Genomic DNA, 19,042 nt, shown 5'->3' on the forward strand with positions numbered 1-19,042 from the left:
GATCGAACCTCCGACCTTCCGATTGAAAGACGACTGACTCTACGACTAAGCCATAGCCGCCCCTATAATATGAATAAAAATGTTAAATAATACTTTAATACTTTAAGTCAAGCAAACACTGTGATCAGGTCTTCTTATCTTGTGTCCTCTGGACTCTTCTGTGTTGCAGGGTTTCACTCACTACATAATAATGTAATGAGTAATGAATAACAACCGTAAGGCTGGAGGAGAAAGTTATGACACTGATTTTGAATGAAAAGAACAAAAGGCAGTCCATGTAAGCAGTTGATGTTTGTTTTATTGGCCTAAGATTGTCTGGACATAATGCAACGTCTCCGGTGCTTAACGATGTTCATCGTACATTTATTTGTGACATGTGCAGCACAGAGTATAAATGTGTTTACTGAATAAAAGAGAGACACGGAGTCATACGAAAAAAGGCAAATTTTACAATGAGCTTTCAGGACATTTTGAAGGTTGTTTTCACATGTTGCTTTTAGAGCATTTTCTAAATTCAAAAATATGCCCATTGACATGAATGGAGGACAGTAAGGAACAGAAAAGTGTTCAGTTTTCTTCAGTAACCTCGCCCAGATATCCTCTCACCCTGGCACTTCCACGTTTGATTACCAAAGCGATTGTTTTCTCAGCTATAATACAATGCATACAGGAATTTTTACATTGAAACATCAGGTACATCTGCCATGTTCAAATATTTGACCCCATTAACAAAATATGTATAATAACAATAACAAATTTTACCAACAATAAAAGCATTTGTTATAGTCACAAAGTCCCATCTCTTGCTATGCTTGACTGAGACTGAAAGAATCATGTGCGTCCATCGTACGGTTTATATACACAGTGATGAAAAAATACAGACATAACACAAGTGCTTCAAACACAAAGTCCATCTGTGAACGTCGTTGAGGCTATGATTGATAAATTAGACACTTCTTCAGACAGACACGCTTCTCTCATGTTGATTGGCTGGTGCAATGCTGCCTCCTCGTGGCCTAAAGCACACACTGCAGGTGTCTTTAAACATCTACATCTTCTTGTTGTTCTCAAAAAGGGACAACTTGCTCGAGTCCTATTGCACAATTTATCTTCCAGCGATGGAGACATTTTAAAAAGTCAGTGTTTTTTCCCCCATGAGTGTTGGCAAAAAAGTTCAAACTACTGTACAGTGTCACATTTTAAATAAATACTCTCCATTAACAAAATGTTGATGAGTATATTAGCATTTATAAAACTGAAAAACATCTCAACGACTCATCGACTCAAAAGGAACCACGCAACTCAGCACCAACATCTGGTGGCAGCTTTGGCTGAAAAAGTAAACGAACAAAAACAAGTGCCGAACAAAATATCAAACGTAGCAATCCAACACCAGCAGGTATTAAATATTTGTATTAAAATGAGCTTTCAAATCCCAAAGCCGCTTTTTTTAACAGGGCCCAGAAGCTATACATATATAGATATTTTGTTTATGTGGATATTTCTTTTAAAAAAACAAACATTTTCTGTCATTTTGATAAATAAAAATAGAAAAACACAGAAATATTTTGTCCAACTCAGCGTCCGCCGCGCGAGTCCTGCCTCTCCTCTTGTCATGATTTCCCTAAGTGAAAGAGAACTTGGCAAATAACGGCCACCACTCCCGCATTGAGCACCGAGGAAATGGAGATGTCTAATAATCTGCTTTCATACAGCACAAACTCTGTCTTGTTCTCCTCCACTTTAGCCATCGCTAACAGGCCTTTAGCTGCTCTGCACATCATGTTTATGCTTGGTGGGTCCATAGGTGGGTGCCCCATGTGCAGCAGGCTGTGAGTGTTCTGGTGGTACTGCGCCATGCTAACACCATCCTCCAGGAAGCCTACTAGATTACCCACGCTGCCCTTCTGCATGGCTATGGCACGTGCCGCTGTGGGGTCTCCTTGTGCCAGGTGGGAGAGGACAGCCACGGCCATCTCCCTGTACACCTGCGCCTTCCTCTGACCCACGAAGCGGACCAACACGGTGAAGAGTTTCTCCTGCCGGCTGAAAGGAGGCGTAGCTAGCAGGAGGTCCACGTTGCCGCCCTGGATGCTCAGCTTGCAGAGGCACTCCAGCACCAACCTCTGGGGCGTGAGCTGGGAGTGGGGTGGAGTTGACGGGAAGGGGTCCTGGGCTTCAGCTGAAGGACACACCATCCAGTGGAGGAGGCCGTCCAAGATGGGGAGGCAGATGGTGTCGGGGGAGGAGGAGAGATCCAGCTGACCTGAGATGTTGGCCAGCGTTACCATGGCGTTCTCCCTGAGCAGACCCAGACACTCCCACCACCACTCCTCTTTGGTGCTCGACAGCCCCTGCTCCTGCTGCTCGTCTCTCTGGTAGCTGGGGGGCGACCTGTTCCTCTCCGGGTGCTGGTGGTGCAGCAGGAGCAGCCTGCCCAGAAGGAGAACCAGCGCAGGGTGGCGCGACATGTCCAAGTCGTTCCCAGGGATGAAGGAGAGGCTCCGGACGATGTTGGAGATGCAGAGGCACCGCTTGGACAGCGAGTCCTGCCAGGCGGAGGCTGTGGAGAGCGGAGCCTCGTCCAGGCAGCGGGGCTCATCCTCCAGCAGGGTGATGTGGTCCTGCTCCCCGTCTGAATGCACCCTGAAGGGGTACGATGGTAGGGAGCGCGCAGGGTGGGCGTAAGAAAGGGCGTCAACTCGCGCACACAGGACATCATCGATAGTAGCTGTGATGTGTTTCAGTGGTTGTTTGTTCCCATCGTCCACCTTGTTTTCCTCCTTGTTATCTTTTCTCCTCTTTTCATCCGCCCTGGTGGTTTCACCCCGGGGTTCAAACTGTGTTTGAATGTGTGCAGTGGAATCACCTCCACCTGCCTGCCAGTGCAGCAACCCACTGGTGAACTCAGTGACGTAGCCTGTCATGTCTGCAGTCTGGTCCTCTTTGTGGACAATCTTGATGGGGAGCTTATCATATTTACTGGCTTGTTTAGGTTTAGGTTCTAGCTCTGAGACGGGCTGATCAACACACTCCTTTTTACTCTCTGCTCCTTTTTCACTCTCTTCTTTTCCATCTTTCTCTCCGTCCTCTTCATTCTCCTCCTTCTTTATGCTCACCTCTGACTCCTCCCTTTCACCTTTCACCTCAGCTGACTCTGGCTCTTTAGCGGCCGGTACGGCTTCCTCCATGACGCCTCCTGCTTGTGCCACCTGTGTCTCTGCTCCCACAGCAGACTCAGGTTCAGGTTGGACAGTAGAGTCTGTTTCCAGCTCGGGCATGGCTTCTTCTTCTTCTTTCTGGTTAGCAGCAGGGTCTGAAAGGCTTTTCTGGGCCATGGTTCCTACTTCAAACTCTTCCAGGATGCCGAAGATCTCGATCAGGCAACGGCGGAAATACTCGACGATCAGCTCGAGGAATCCAGGCAGCTGGACGGACAAAGATAAACATATGTCAACAATTTAAGCAGAATGAGTCCCTGATGGTGGATTGAAGCTAAAATGTAATATCCAGGGAGAGAATCTTTCATTCTGATCACTTTTTCAAACAGTCATAATATTTTTAATGCATTGGATATCATATTTTCTAGGGATGCACATGATGTTTTTTTGCCGATATCCGATATGCCTGAAGTCTCCCCTGAAGTGGCATTGATATCATGCCTACTCTTATTGTAGTGGCCAAAAACTGCCATAAAGCAGACATCTTGCACCCTTTTTATGCTTGACGAAAGAGGCGTGTCTGATCACTCACGTTTCTGAGCGCACCTGAATGCAGCATCCCCCCCAGAAACATGGCAGTGAGGGAGACATGCCCAGACTTGTTTACTGCACCTAATACGGAGACATTAGTGATCGCCGACTCTTTTTATCGTGTGTGCGTCCATGATATGTAAGTTAGTTTTGCACTGATGTTTATGTTCCACTCTGTTAGCGTCAGCTTTGGCCGCAATTGTATTTTCCGTGTTTGATGTTGTTACGTACGGTAAACTGACGAGAATGTGAGCTAACTGTTAAGAGTTGTGAAAGTTGTTCTATTCATTGGTTCGAGTTTCTGTAACTTTTTAGTCTATTTGTATATTGTTGATAACTAATGTCGTAGCATTACGTCAAGCTTTTTTAGGGAATCATCGAGCATTTAGGCAGAATTAAAACGTTGTTTTATCTGCGGAAAATATCGGCAGAAAAATGACATATCTTGCCAATGCCAGTATGTCATTTTCAAGCCATTATCTGCAGATACCGATAACATGCTGATAATATCGTGCATCCCTAATATTTTCCCCTCACTGAATTTTATAGATAATTATTACTATGGAAAAAGTCAATCTAAAGATGAGGTTTAAAACAATACAGTGTATGTCACACTGTCACAGCGTGCTCTAATTGGCTACATGAATCCTTCTGTTAGTCAGCAGTGATGAAATGGGTTTTACCTGGGAGAGGTTAAAGGAGGCCACGGTGCTGTCATCGTACAGCAGGATGTTGATGGTGTCTAGAGCCCATGTGCTCTCTGCCAGCAGGCCCGACTTCAGAGACATCATCACGCGCCAGGCCTCAGGCGTTCCTGGGATTAAAACAGTGGGATTTTTGGAAGCAGGAAGAAAAAAATAAAAGGCGATCAGACATTGTCCAAACGATAAAAGGGACATTACACAGAGTAGATTGTTGTAAGTCCTTTCATGGAATTAACCTCATGCTGTGCTAAATCTACCTGGAAATTTGGTTTGGGTTTAGATGGCAAAGATAAAAGTGTATTTTTAGGGCATGAAAATCCACAAATGCTAGAATTAAATAATCAGCAGCATATTTCTAAGTGCCTCACGAACCATCACATCACAGTAATATTGTCAATAGCAATAAATAATGGGACTCCATCTCACCGGTGTCCTTGGAATTCAGCTTGCGTCGCGGCTTCAGGGTCGGCATGGTGGACTCCACTGATCCTGGGGGGTAGTTGAGGTCCCGCCTCAGATTGGGAGGAAACTGGCCGAGGGGTCCGCTGCTATGTGAGCCCATCATCATCCCGGGCTTAGGCATCTTCATGGGCGACATGAACGCTGCTTTGCTGGGCGACATCCGAGAGTCCATGGAGCGCTGGAAGGCCCCCGGGCTGGGCGCTCGGGGCAGGTGGTTGGCCATGGATGGAGAGTTGGAATAAGGAGATGGTTGACGTGACGACAGGGGGGGCATGCCGCCTGATGATGACATGTAGGGAGACTGACGGTGCCACGGCTCCTGCCCGGGCCGCCCGTCCATATCTTCTCTGCCCATCGAGCCGTAAGGAGGCATTTGTGATCCCTGTCTGTTGGGGTAGGGATATCCGAGATCTGTTCTGGAGGGCCACATGTTGGGGCCATCGGCGGCGTGGTTAGGAGTGGGCCCCCCGCCCATCATACTGTGCTGGCTCTGACCCGAGGGGGCCATGCGGTCTCGGGGGTAGGGGAAGGGGAACTGCCCCTGGAGGGGTCTGTGTTCAGGGCCGGAGTACCCTCCTCCGTAGTGGTTGTACATGTCCGGCTGCTGGTTGGCGTACTGCATGGTGTACATGTCGCTCTCGTGCCTCTTGGGTGGGGGGCCGTACATGCCGTCCATGGGCCGTTTGTAGCCCTGTTGAAGAAAGGGTGAGATACAGGATCAGTATGATTAATAATAGCCATGTGTCTTTCCCCTGGTCTGTATATTCTGGGGTACTCATCGTCCCTTAAGCACCTCTCTTCACCTGATGCAGAATAGATGCAGACTGCACTGATGTTGGGGCGTAAGCTAATTGTTTCAGAATGGAAGCGCCCCTCCGCTCCCCCTTTAAATCTCTGGCATAATCATCTAGGGAGACTAGCTGCGCTGGAAGGCCTATCATATAGACTCATGAACAGAGTAGAAAGTTACAATTTGAAATGGGAGTGCTACCTCTCCACCAGCCTGTAAATATGTAAATATTTTGTTTTGCAAGTTTGGATATGTATATTTCTTGTCAACTGCATTTAATGGCTTATTGAAGAGTAAGAGGAGAGGGCACTCTGAGCTGGAGATCAGTTCCTACATTTAACTGCAATTGTAGTCTAAACTGTGGAGGTCTGTGCTGAACTTGTCTGACCTCGTCTAAACTGAGATGAATACACCGTCATCAACAGATCAGAAGAAAGGAGTGTGAGGCCTTAAACGCCAATAACTCACAGTGTGCACCTGAAGCAGTGTGAACGGCTGAGCTCAAAATCTGATGTGGACTTTCATTAGTTTGTCAATTATTGATGGTTGTTGTTTTGTTTTGGTTTTAACTCAGTTTCAAATGTGTCTTATACGATATTAGATACAGGATAACCTATAATGATGTAATGCTCTGTCTTATTCGAGGGAATATATTACAAATTTATTCACATAGCATTTTATCTGTAGGTTAAACTGTGACAATCTTTGGATATCCTGTTTAAAATGAATCTAGTTTTGCTTGGCTGTTTTATACAATGTTCCTTAAATACAGAGTTATATGAACACTGTAAAACTATTGCATTGAGCTGGGGATAAACTGTATACTGAATAAATACAAGTGAGCTCTGTCTCACCTGTTGCTGTGGGTACATCCCTGACGGATGCATCCCATATGGCATGCCAGGAAACTGCTGACCGTAGCCGTCATGTCTGAAACACAACACAGGGGGGAGGAGGAATGTATCACTCACTGGACACACATATACATACAATTTTTGCATTATTTTAATATACTTGATATTCAAACCCAGGTGCTGACCTCTGCTGTGAAGAGTATCTACTGGGAGAGTACATGCTGCCCTCACTGTTCGAAGGTCCCATGCTGTTCTGACCCCCAGGGGGACCCATGCTCCCCTCCATCCCCATCACATGGTCCGGTCTGACGATGAAACAAAGGTAAACACTTCAGCATCAAAAAAACTACAGTAGGCCTTCAGGCCCATGTTTAACATGTAGTCACCATCCTCTCTGATGATTTGTGTGCCTACCTCCGGTCATAGCCTGGCCCGTATGGGTACTGCGACCGTTGGCTCATGCTCAAGGCTGACGGGGGTCGACCATACATGTCCTGCATACCACCGCCGGGCATCTGACCGGGCATGTAGGGATCAGCTCCTGCCACTGTGAAGGAGGACGAGTTAAATACATCTCAGATCATCTTATATAAAGACTTTATACTTGCTCCTTTAAATCAATGAACTATGTTTGCTTTAACCACCAGGTGGCAGCCTTCCTCTATGAATATTCACCACTCTCCATGATTAAACCTATTGTTCTGAGGCTGCAACTGTTGTTATGCAGCGAACATCCACCATATTATTCATTCAGACTCCATTCTCCTCAGCCTTCAGAGGAGCCGCTATCCTTTCTAAAACTCCTGTTTGTTCTGAAAACTAAACCACATGAGTTGGTCAAAACAGGTGCTTCTCAGCAGGGTGGAAGGGATGAAAGGTTGGAGACGAGGAGGATGAAAAGGATGAACAAAGTTAGGATGAGACGAAGGCTAAGCTACAAGAACATCAGACGAGCTGCTGTGTTTTCGATAAAGGGACGTGCGGTGTAACAATCAGTTCTCATCTCTTTCATGGTTCTAATAGTAACACACACACATCTGTCCTGATCTGAGAAGACATGACGACTAGACAATGAATTAGACTGACGAGACAGATAAAAGAACAATGGCTGCAGGATACATGAGTCATTTTGACAAAGAGCCATGCAAGTTATTCTAAAGTTTTACACCTACACATCTTCATGAAAAGGTTATATGCTAGAATAAATGACAACACAAAGCCATAGATCCAAATGACGTTCTCAGTTTGCTGCAGCACATTAAAAAAACGTTTAATCGTTCAAGTCTGTAGCACTGGGGAAGCAGGTGTAAGGGTTAGTGTTTGGGTGAAAGGGTGTCACAGTGTGTTGCTTCACTCACTCTTCCTCATCCCGGCGAAGGGATCCTTGGTGTCGTACTGCATCCTCATCATCATGTCAGGCATGGTTAGGCCCTGCTGGTACGGAGCGGAGGGGGGCAGAGAGGTAGCACGCTTCTGGAAGGCCGGGTCGCTCACCTCCGAGAAGGGGTCCTGAACACTCACACTGCTCCTGGACGAGGAGGGAGAGAGAGAGAGAGAGAAGAAAGTGGAAGTGTGTAAGAGAAGTGGAGACTATAGACAGCACACACTGAAAATATGGATGTGAAGGTAATCCATTTATATGTGGTGCTTTTATTTTGAAAAAAAATAAAAATAAAATCTTTTTTAATGATAAATCTTTGAGCGTGATATAAAATACTTGTGCATTCAAAATGTTGATTATATATTGGTAACGATATTAGGTATATAGGTACCAAAATACAATTAAACTATTAAAAGTAAGAGAACTCCTTATGCAAAAATCCCTGTCAGTGTGATGAAATGTTATTGGATATTACAGATGCTTTGTTGAAGACTCGTACAGAGCTGTATGTTCATTTGAAGCCGGTTAAAGTAATTTGAATGATTCAAAAATGTTAAGCAGTATAATTTTTAGCATGTATCACATTTTATAAACTGATATCACACTCTGAAAATTATGGACAAAAAACCCACCCGGTGGCATCACTGCCATATACTAAGAAGATATTAAGTTTTGAGAGCTTCATGCATTTATGTGTTCTCAAATTAGTTTTCAAAAGTGTAAACAATCAAAAAGAATCTCGCCCCTGAACCTCTTTTCAGATATATCCAAAGACAGGACAGTAATATCCCTTTCCCACCGGAATTAGCGCGTTGACGCAGGTTTTTCAGACCCGGAAGGACCCACTTATAGATGCCGATTGTCTCTTTTCCCATTGCCAATGAAGTACACTCCTTTCAGTCTCTTTTCTGCTGCGTCGCCGTCTGACATCACACACGCGCCCAAAACAGGGTTAGTAAACAATGAAGATGTTACGGTGGTTAGGTCTTTATTGTATCTATTACTCAGTCAGTCTGTTTATCAAACTCGGCTCAAATTCGAGCGCTGCTTAGACGGAGACGGGTGGAATTTGTAGCTGAGTTGACAGCTAGCGGGTGTAAGTGGGTTTTTTTGACCTGTGGGAAAAGAGCTTAAGAGAGTGACCAGGAGCAGCATGAATGGCAACTGAAAAATACAACATTGTAGATCTAAATTTGGACAATCAGCTTTCTCAACTCTGAAACACATCACCAACTGAAATAAAATGAATCACAGATATAAAATCTTTCACAACAAAGGTGGAATGCTGGCTCAAAGCAAACCAGAGATGTAGTCATTTTTAGCTTATTGTATTTTAAATGACTAATTTGTGTCTGTTTGTGAATTGTTATATTAGGGTATATGTATTTAACTGTATTGTTATATATGTAGTTTTATGTGGTTTATGATACCAAATGCTTTATTTTATTACACTTTAAAGGCTCAATGAGGGACAAGAGCTGAAAATCAGCGAAAGCTATAATACAGTGCTCTGTACGGGAACTATGTTAAATTGTATATATCTGTTTATAAAGTGATATACACTCACTGGCCACTTCATTTGGTACACCTGATAAGATTTGCTTTAATGTTGCCTGTAATAATAATTTACATATAAACTAATAAAGTGTAAATGTACATTATTATTCTAAACCGTCATTTACAGGATTTAAATGGACTGCAAATGATTAAGCACAATGAAATAGATATTCAACTTAAGTATGCTGATTTCTTCACGAGCACAGTGCTAACCTTGTCAAAAACTTGAATACCAAACGGGAGTAAATGTGTTTGGTTGCTTCTTCCCATTGTTGCTCTTGTTCATTGTGTTTGTGTTTTTACAAGTGTCTTGCCAACGTGGCCTTAAAAGACACCAAATAAACCACTTCAGTGATGAAACAACACTTGTAAGACAAGAATAAAACTCCTCACACATAATATCACAAGCACAGCATACAAAGAATTTGGTCTGCTCTCCTCGGCTGCAAACAAAATCTGCCGCAGAAAACGGATCCTAATATTTATAATCATACAACAAGTGCAGAGATTTTTAAAAAGTAAAATCCTTAAATCATCGTATAAATATTGATATTTTGTCTTTAATCTCACCAAAATTACTGAATCCTCCTTCACTAAACATACATTATTTTTAAATGAGATAATGTTCACAATTCAGGTTATGACTGTACACCAACCGACAATACTTTGTCTCTATATAAGGAGCAATTAATGCTGACTGACGCTAATATCACACTCTTATGGGAAATGATGCACAAAGTGACAGTATTATGTAAGTAGTAATAGTTATATCAGTAACAGCAGCAGTGAAACCAGCAGCATCAACACAGCAGTAGTAACAGTGCTGGAGTGGTGTATGTCTGTGTGGTACCTGTTGGGAAGCAGGGGTGTGACCTGTCCCAGAGGCGTGGTGGCAGGTGTTGGGGGTTTCAGATCCCCTGCTGCCTCCGCTGTGGAGCTGCTGCCAGAGGACTGGGGCGTCTGCGGGCCTTGGAGGGAGCCGCCTGAATTAGCTGGAAAACACACAAAAAACACCCTTATAGATCTGATTTTAGGAGGCGGTTTTAGGAAAGTCAGAGTGAAAACTGCAGGCCCTCTCCCCGAATCTTCAAACACGATCTCGAAGCTGGTTTGAGCTTTAACGGCCATAGTGGGCTTTCTGCTGCAGCAAGGTGCTGTGTTAGAGAGATAACTTTGGACTTAAGGCCAAAGCACTGACTGAGATGCCCTACATGAGAAGTGAGCTTTAGCAAACAGCCAACATGAGGGCAGAGAAGATGAGGGGGGGCTGCTTTAGGAGGAAGAGGAGAAGGGAAAGGAGGGGACACAGCGGAGGGTAGGGGAAGATTTCTCAGAGGGAATGGTTCACTTAGGCGGTCGCAGCACAGATGTACGTTTGGAAACTGTTTGAAGATGGTTTAGCCGGCTGTTTTTAGGTTTGCCATGGACTTGATGAGGGGTTCATGTGGAGGGATAAGCTGGGGGGCATAGATGTATTTAAAGAAAATGTAGTGTATATATCTACTGTAAGTTCAGGCTGATACATCCCCGGAATATGAGTGAGGAGTTGAGAAATCGGGTGTGTGTGACCTCTCACACAAAGACTCAAACTGGGGTTAAAACTGGGTCAGTGTGCGGTCTTATTATGACACCATATTTCTGTGAATTTCTCAGTTCAGATGAAATTTTTTAGCCCAACACACAAAAAAACCCCCGACCAGATAAACCAAGGGAAACAAATTCCCAGAAGCAGCTTTAACAGAAATGCATCCCGTTCCAGCTAAAAGATGACAAAGACGCAGAAAGAGAGAATATAAAAGTCTCCTAATGAGCATTTAGCGTAAGAAGACTTTCTCTGGAGCAGCATCAGTGGCCTTTGCCTGCACCGCACGTTTCCACAGGAAAAAAAAGAGAAAAGCTTAAGCTTTAAAAATTCATGCTAAATCTGAATTATTCAATGATACCCCCCGCCTGTACATCATAGGAGATGGAGGGAGAGAGAGGGAGAGAGAGAGGGAGAGATGATTATCCCATGATGCTGAGCAGGGGTAGAAGAGAGGGCAAAGAAGGAGCAGCAGGCATTAGGGATCCTTCACTTCCTGGGATATCCCCGCTACAGATAAACATGAACGCGCGCACACATATGCACACGTGGAGCTGTGCAAACAATGGTCGGGTTAGCCGAGGTTAAGAGGTTCGCCATTCCTCAAGAGCAGGCGTGCAGACAGACATAATACTGAGCGGTGGTGGTGGGGGGGGGGCGAAGATGGAGGGGAGGCGGAGGAGAGTGTGAACTCAAGTGCCCTCTGCTCCACATTTACAGGGAGAAAAGAATGACAGAGGAGGCGATGAGGGGGAAACAGTGTGTGTGTGTGTGTGTGTGTGCAAAAGGCATGTGGCTGACGTTTGATGTGTGTGCGCAGAAGAGCTTGGGTGTGTGTCAGCGGGTGACATAATCCAGAGGGGTGGTGGTGGTAAAGGGGGGGGAAAAAAACAGTCAGTCAGCCGAGCCAGTTTTGTGAATGAAAGGTGACGGCGAGGTCGAGTTTGTTTACGTTCTACATTCCAGTCCTCATTAATCACTCCACCACCCCACCACTTCTACTACACACACATACACACCCACCCCACCGCCCCCACCAACCCGCTGGACAAGCTCCCTCAGTGACATCACTGGGCTGTCAGTCTATATATAGGCTGGCTGGGTGTCAGTGGGGCACTTTGGAGCAGGAAAGCATTGATAGGAGACTAAGACGGAGGTAGAAAGAGGAGATGGATCAGATGGATTCTTACCACTAAGCTTTTATTTTGTAGCTTTGGCCATCATTTTATTGTTTCTGATCACTTTGCACTGGTCAAAGTAACGGCTCATATCTGGGATCTTTTTTACACTGCAGTCAGATAAAGCAAGAAGCGAGCATCCAGACAATTACACAGGTTGTAAACAAGTCAACAATAGCCAGATTATCTTTCCCGCCGTATTTGAAGGTAAAAGCGAAAGTGAGAGCAGCTGAAATGTCAGGGTTAATTAGGGCTGAATGTTTTCTTGTGATTTAAAGGTTATCACTTCACAGGAATATATCCCTCTTTCCTTTGGTTTCCTGGGATATCTCATCATAAATACAGTTTGATTTTAAAAACACTGCAGCACACAATTAAGTTTAAAATTAAGGTTTTAAATGTTATTCTTTCATATTCCTTCATGATGCTGTAATACAGTTAGTAGAGGGGGGAAATCAAAATCCAACCAGTACATAACCATTTCACTGATTTAAAATAGTAATAATCCTTTATTGCACTGGTGACAATTTATCCTTTCAGAGCTAAAACATTTACAATAGCTTCAAGTTGAACCAGGAAAAAAGTGCGCAAAATTCGGTTTAGAATGGACAGTTTGAGTAATTATTTTACTTTTAGCCTAAGTTTAGCTGATTTGTGGGTTTATTATTAAAAACCTGTCTGACTGTGTTTCATGTCCAGCTGGATGATTTTTAAGCCATGTTGCTGTGTTTTCAGTTCTCATTTTTTAATTAGACTGAATTACACTTCAAATTTGTGTGTTTTCAGTGCACAACAGCACTTGTAGAATACTTTGTAAAGAAAGATGTGTTATTGTGTCTAAGATGGTACCAGTGTTACAGCACCAGTTATAGGGCTCAACCACAGACTGTATAAAAAGAGGGACAACTTGACAGCTCACAAAAAGTGGAGCCCAAACATGTCGAGCGCCCCCTGCTGCCTGGCTGCAGTATAGGTCATAAAGCCCGCCTCCTCCATGTTAACAGATGGGACATGAGTGAAACTATAAAATTGAAATACACGCCAAATAAATGTTTATCAAACATGGTTTTTGCTATTATAGTTAATTCTTATCAAGCTGATTTATGTCATAAGTTTATTTTTAATTAGTTATTTGATGCTGTAAAAATGATGATTGACAGCTCTGTTGACATATACGGCTCCTGCAGCCGATTTGTTCCGGATTAGCAGAGTAGAGGAGGAACGGCGAGATGAAATATAACTTAAACAATCACTACAGTCATTGAAGTTTCCATATCTGTAAACGTCTGCTTCAGACAAACACAAGAAGCTGTTCTGCTGTTAAACATGCCGTCGTGCGGGTTCCTTGTGTGTTTTTTCCATAAGTTAAGTCTGTGTTTTGTTTAGCGGAAGTGGCTACAGTCGCTCCAACCGCTGATCTCTACTGCGCAGCTCTGGCTCCAAATGACATCACCATCGCAAGAAGGCGGCGCCTGTCGTGAGGACTATTTTGGCATCACTTTTGTACCATGAGAACAGATGGAGACGCGTCATTCATCTTTATATACAGACATTGGGCTAAACTAACATGAGGACCACCTATTCTCAGGTGCAGGTGATATAAAAATGATGCAGAAGATGTAACTTCAATCTATTCTTGCAGCAGAAGCACTTCACAGTTTAAAGCTGCATATAGTCAACCAAACATCACAAATATTGACCTTTGATCCCCTTGAATCGAAAGAGGGGGCTGATTTATTAAGTGTTAGGAGCTATAATGAACATGTATACAGTTTAATGTTTATGTGTGTGTGTAGAGGAATCATGCGTAATGTATGTGTGTGTGTATGCAAATGAAGGCAGGTGCGTTTTTCCACCCAGCAGGAAAAGCAATCTGCAGTTACTCCGGCAGGTGAAGTGTTCTGATGTTCTATTTAAAAGCTAGGGTCACGTTTCTCATCTCCGCTGCAAATTAGAGACGGGACCTCACTGGTCTTTAACGCTCCGACTCTTTCTCTCTCCTCCTCTGATTCTTCACGTCATAATTGTGCAAGGACAAGCGGCGTGAACGGGTAATATACACAAACAAGAGCAGCCTTTGTTTCAAGGTGCTGCACCAAAGCCATATTACTTAACCTCCAACGCACTCAAGTAAAGGTGAGCCCTGGGTTTGACGTATGAACACAATCGTATAGTAGCTGACCTTCATTAAACTAAGAATCTCCGCATCAAAGCAAAGTTAAGTTAACGCATCACTCTTTATTTCTATGGTGTGTCAATGTATTCATTTCACACAACTCACATTTTCTTGGTTAATGAAATTGTAGATTTTCAAAGTAAAGTGCATTTTTAAACTTAACCTCAACATAATCTGTTCTTCTTTAAACACTATCTAATGTTAATATCTATTTAGTCTTTTAATTATTGGGATAATTATTGTGGACTGCACGGTGGTGCAGTGGTTAGAGCTGCTAGAAGGTTCCTAGTTCAAATCCCGGTTTGGAGAGAGTGTGCCTTTCTGTGAGGAGTTTGCATGTTCTCCCCGTGCATGCGTGGCACACCCGCTTCCTCTCACAGTCCAAAGACATGCTCGGTAGGATCATTGGTGACTCTAAATTGCCCGTAGGTGTGAGTGTGAAAGGTTGTCTGTCTCTATGTGTCAGCCCTGTGTTCGACTGGCATTTAGTCCAGGGTGTACCCTGCCTCTTGGCCAATGACAGCTGGGATAGGCTCCAGCCCCCCCCGCGACCATGAACAGGATAATGCTGTGTTCACATGGACACTAGACGGCAGAAGGACAACACCTTTTGGACGGCATGGGACCTACCATCTACCGTTACCGTAGATCTCTGCCGGCCTACCCACATTTTACTGTCCTACTCTTATCCACTAACATGATGTCTGCCTAATTCCATGTGAATGCAGCAAAAGCGGTATAGATAATTATTGTGATTATGAAAACACTGAGGCGGGCGTGGCTCAGTGGTAGAGTTGGTCGTCTTTCAATCAGAAGGTTGGCAGTTCGATCCCTGGCTGTCAAAAAAGTATAGCAGCCTCTGCCATCAGTGTGTGAAAGGGTGAATGTGACATGTAGTGTGAAAGCACTTTGAGGAGTCTGAAGACGAGAAAATCACTATATAAGTGAGACACTTCAGCACACATCAGATATAAACATGATACCAGAAAATTCAATCCCATGACAGGATGAAATATGGAAAATGAAGTCGGTTGTTTGTGTTCTGATGCACTCTCTGGCGGCCATATTGGAGGACCACAGCTTTATAACCTCTCTTTGAAGTGATGAATCACTTTGCAGCCTGATTTTATGTTTGCAGAGGTGAGTCCTGTTGACTTTGGCAAAGGTGTTCTGCATTGCATGTGAACAGCAGCTCTCTAAACAAAACTTGGACTACTAAAGCTACCTTCTACTTTTGTGCTCATTTAACCTCGTAGCTAATTAGCTACAAAATCTAACTCTGTTAGTTTAGGCCAAATAAGTTAACCCTTTACTATGAATCTACACATGCTGCTAATGTTTCTGCCAGTTTCCAGTCCTCCATGATGCTAGCATGGCTGCTACCTTCACTACCCTTCTGACTCAGCTGTCACTGTTGTAGTAATATTGTACGCTACATGAATACAGATCACTGTTTCTCTGCTGATTCCTGACACCTTTAGTTTGATAAGCACCACCTGTTGCTCGGCTGTCGACAGATGTGAGAGCGTAGTGGTGAAAAACCCAGCGAGCCGATCTGTTATCAGGACTTACCAGGTGAGGGCGGCTGGATCTTGACCTGCTTCCTGCCATCTCCTCCAGCCACGCTGCCACTGTTGTCTGCTGGAGGCTCCTCTCCCCTCTCCATCTTACACTCGTAGGCAAACAGATACTGGATGTACTGCTTCTTGAGCGAGCTGGCCGAGCTGCTGGATGTGCCGACGTTCAGGTTGGTGGAGAGCTCGCGCCACTTCTTGTTCTTGTTTACCTGAGTGGTTGAGGTTTGGCGGGGATGACAAGACATTAATAAGTCAAATGAGGATCAAAAACCACAATCAGATTATAGTGTAAAGAATCCTTTTATGTGCTCTCCTTATATAGTGATGTATCAGTAGTATCAGTATGATAGACCGCAGCCAGCTGAATCTAATAAAAATAATCAATTCCACGAGTGAGCACTTTATGTTTCTGTACTTACTGTAACCACAGAGTTGTGGGAGTTTTGCACATTATTTTCACTTTGCTGTTTTTGATGTCAGTACATTAAAGTACAGCAATATATTGTCAAAAGTATGTGGACACTTTTGACTACTTGCTTTTAATCTAGGGCTGTTGATCATATTTTAAGTCTTTGCGGCATGGGAAAGGTCATTTCCAGTTTCAACATGACAATGTCTCTGGGAATAAAGCAAGGTCCTTAAAGGGATAGTTCTGTTTGTTTGAAGTGTAGGCTGTACAGTTAATAACAGCCAGCACGGCCCTTGTTAGGAGAGGCTTGCCAGAGTTCCTAAGCGGAAGCTAAGCTAAGCACCGCTGCAGACGGGTCCACGAGTACCACGTAATTTAGCCACTTTAAAGAGTCCTACATATAAAGAAACATTACAGTCTAAGTGTACGCTGTATTTTCTTTCTTTGTCACTGCTTCACCTTGGCCTCAGACAGCCCTTTCACTCGGCACTATGTCTCACTCTGCGCAACGGCCCTGTATACCTACGCATGCAACGCATCGGATCAGATGTTCGGGTCAGCGGTTTGTAGAAGACACAACAAACAAAAGAAAACACAATACTAACTAACGTTAAAAAACGCGAACTATCCCTTTAAAGCAATGATTTTGCTGATTTTGGTGTGGAAGAACTTAATTGGCCTGCACAAATCCCTGACCTCCATCCCTATCCATCCAGCTGAGATGGAGAAAGGCCTTACTGCCCAAAACTAGTGACAGACCTTACTGATGTTACAGCAGCATAAAAATACGGCTTATGAGGGAGATGTGTAATGTTTGCGAGAATACATACTTTTTGTTACGTGGTGTATGCCTTCCCCTGATTTCTCTAGGCTTTCTGTTATCCCTGTTACCTTTAAATGTAACCTTTATATGCTTCACAGTGTTATTACATGCAGTTTGACACACACACATGCAGTTATCTCACAACTCAAGTGTTTTGACATTTTAAGGAATATAAGGAGTACATCCCTCAACATTTACAAGCGTTGCTGGAGATGCACATGAGCAGGATGATATGAGTTCACTGTATGAAAGGTTAGATGTAGTCTCTCTGTTATCTCCTAATTCATCCCAACATATCAACATTAAGCGGGTTCCTTATACTTTACCATGGCGAGGCCTCCTATCTCCCGAACTGCTATGTAGAGCTTCCACAGGTCCAGCGGCTTCTTGCCCACAATAGGAAGCTGTGCGACAGGCGTGCCCCTCTCCTCCATGAAGTTGAGGTATCGCTCCACCCAGCCCCGCCTCTCTGGCTCCACACCCATCTCAAACAGCCGCGTGATTCGCTCCCCACCCAGGGAGGAGGAGTTAGGGTTGGGTTTCTGGTGAGAAAAATGGCAAAATAGATCAGAAAAGTTTACTTATTAAAACTGCCTGTGGCCTTTTTTTTAATTAATAAACGGCATACTTTAAGTGGTAGACTATAAGGAAGCACATTAATTAGGCTGTATGTGTCTACACGTTTCATTCATTGTTGTTTCTTTGCTGTATTTTTACTGTATCATATTGCTGTTTTCTCTTACAACTATCCAGGCATCACAAGAGGATCATTAAAGTTTCAACCCATATTTATGCTTTCTGAAGTAGGTCATTGGATGAATGACCACGCAAAAAAAGAAACACTTCTTAAGAGCGTTTTGTTCAATGTGCAGCCTGTGTTTACTTCAAAGTTTATCCACAGAACATTATTATCCTTAAAGTTAAAACCATAGACTGTGTAAAAAGATGAAGGACATGACAGCTCCCTAAAAGGGAAGCCAAAACATTTCGAGCGCCCCCTGCTGACTGGCTGCAGTATAGGTCAAAAAGCCCGCCTCCTCCATGTTAACAGATGGGACATGAGTCAAACTATAAAATCAAAATACACGCCAAATAAATGTTTCTCACACATGGTTTTTGTCATTATAGTTAGTTCTTACCATGCTGATTTATGTCCAAGAGTTCATTTTTTTGTGTATTTTTTTTTTTGTATTTTTAATTAGTTATTTGATGCTGTTAAAATGATGATTGACAGCTCTGTTGACAAATACGGCTCCTGCAGCCGATCTGTTCCGGATTAGCAGAGTAGAGGAGGAAAAGCGAGAAGAAAACAATCACTACAGTCATTGACGTTTACATATCTGTGAACGTTAACCAACACAAGAAGCTGTTCTGCTGTTAAACACGCCGACATGCGGGATCTTTGCTATTTTTTCGGTAAGTTAAGGGTGTGTTTTGGTTAGCAGAACTGCCTACAGCTGCTCTATCTGCTGATCTCTACTGCGCTGCTCTGGCTCCAAATGACATCATCATTGCAAAATGTCTATCACGGGGGCTGTTTTGACAACACTTTCATACAATGAGAGCAGATGGAGACGTGTCGTCCATCTATATATACAGTCATTGGTTAGAACAGGTGGACAAGTTTAATCCAATACCTCATGTCTGGCTTCAGTCCAGGTTAAGAAATACTTCAGTCGTACACTCACAGTTTCACTTACAGTTTAATTTCTTGATTTGGCTTCTGTTTAATGTAATTTCTGTTCTTATTCAGTACATACACACATCAACTATCCATAGAGTTTGAGTGTGTAGCTC

At 43.7% G+C, this 19,042-nt stretch overlaps 1 protein-coding gene across 1 annotated transcript in view; it reads right to left on the reverse strand.

The window, feature by feature from the left end:
- Positions 1-280: 280 nt before the first annotated feature.
- The window catches only part of LOC138590840 (AT-rich interactive domain-containing protein 1B-like), a 195,261-nt gene continuing 176,499 nt past the window's right edge, over positions 281-19,042 (reverse strand). Inside the window, exons 13-22 of the mRNA XM_069661234.1 lie at positions 17,572-17,787; positions 16,009-16,222; positions 10,351-10,492; positions 7,921-8,090; positions 6,977-7,109; positions 6,748-6,867; positions 6,563-6,638; positions 4,883-5,609; positions 4,436-4,566; positions 281-3,428 (exon numbers count right to left, since the gene is read on the reverse strand). Coding sequence (XP_069517335.1) covers positions 1,614-3,428; positions 4,436-4,566; positions 4,883-5,609; positions 6,563-6,638; positions 6,748-6,867; positions 6,977-7,109; positions 7,921-8,090; positions 10,351-10,492; positions 16,009-16,222; positions 17,572-17,787 — 3,744 coding nt within the window. The 3' untranslated portion in view covers positions 281-1,613. The remainder of the gene's footprint in view (positions 3,429-4,435; positions 4,567-4,882; positions 5,610-6,562; positions 6,639-6,747; positions 6,868-6,976; positions 7,110-7,920; positions 8,091-10,350; positions 10,493-16,008; positions 16,223-17,571; positions 17,788-19,042) is intronic.

The sequence above is a fragment of the Semicossyphus pulcher genome, unplaced genomic scaffold, assembly GCF_022749685.1.
Source record: "Semicossyphus pulcher isolate SPU_LCO1_2020_fin unplaced genomic scaffold, fSemPul1.0.p SCAF_14, whole genome shotgun sequence".
NCBI lineage: Eukaryota > Metazoa > Chordata > Actinopteri > Labriformes > Labridae > Semicossyphus > Semicossyphus pulcher.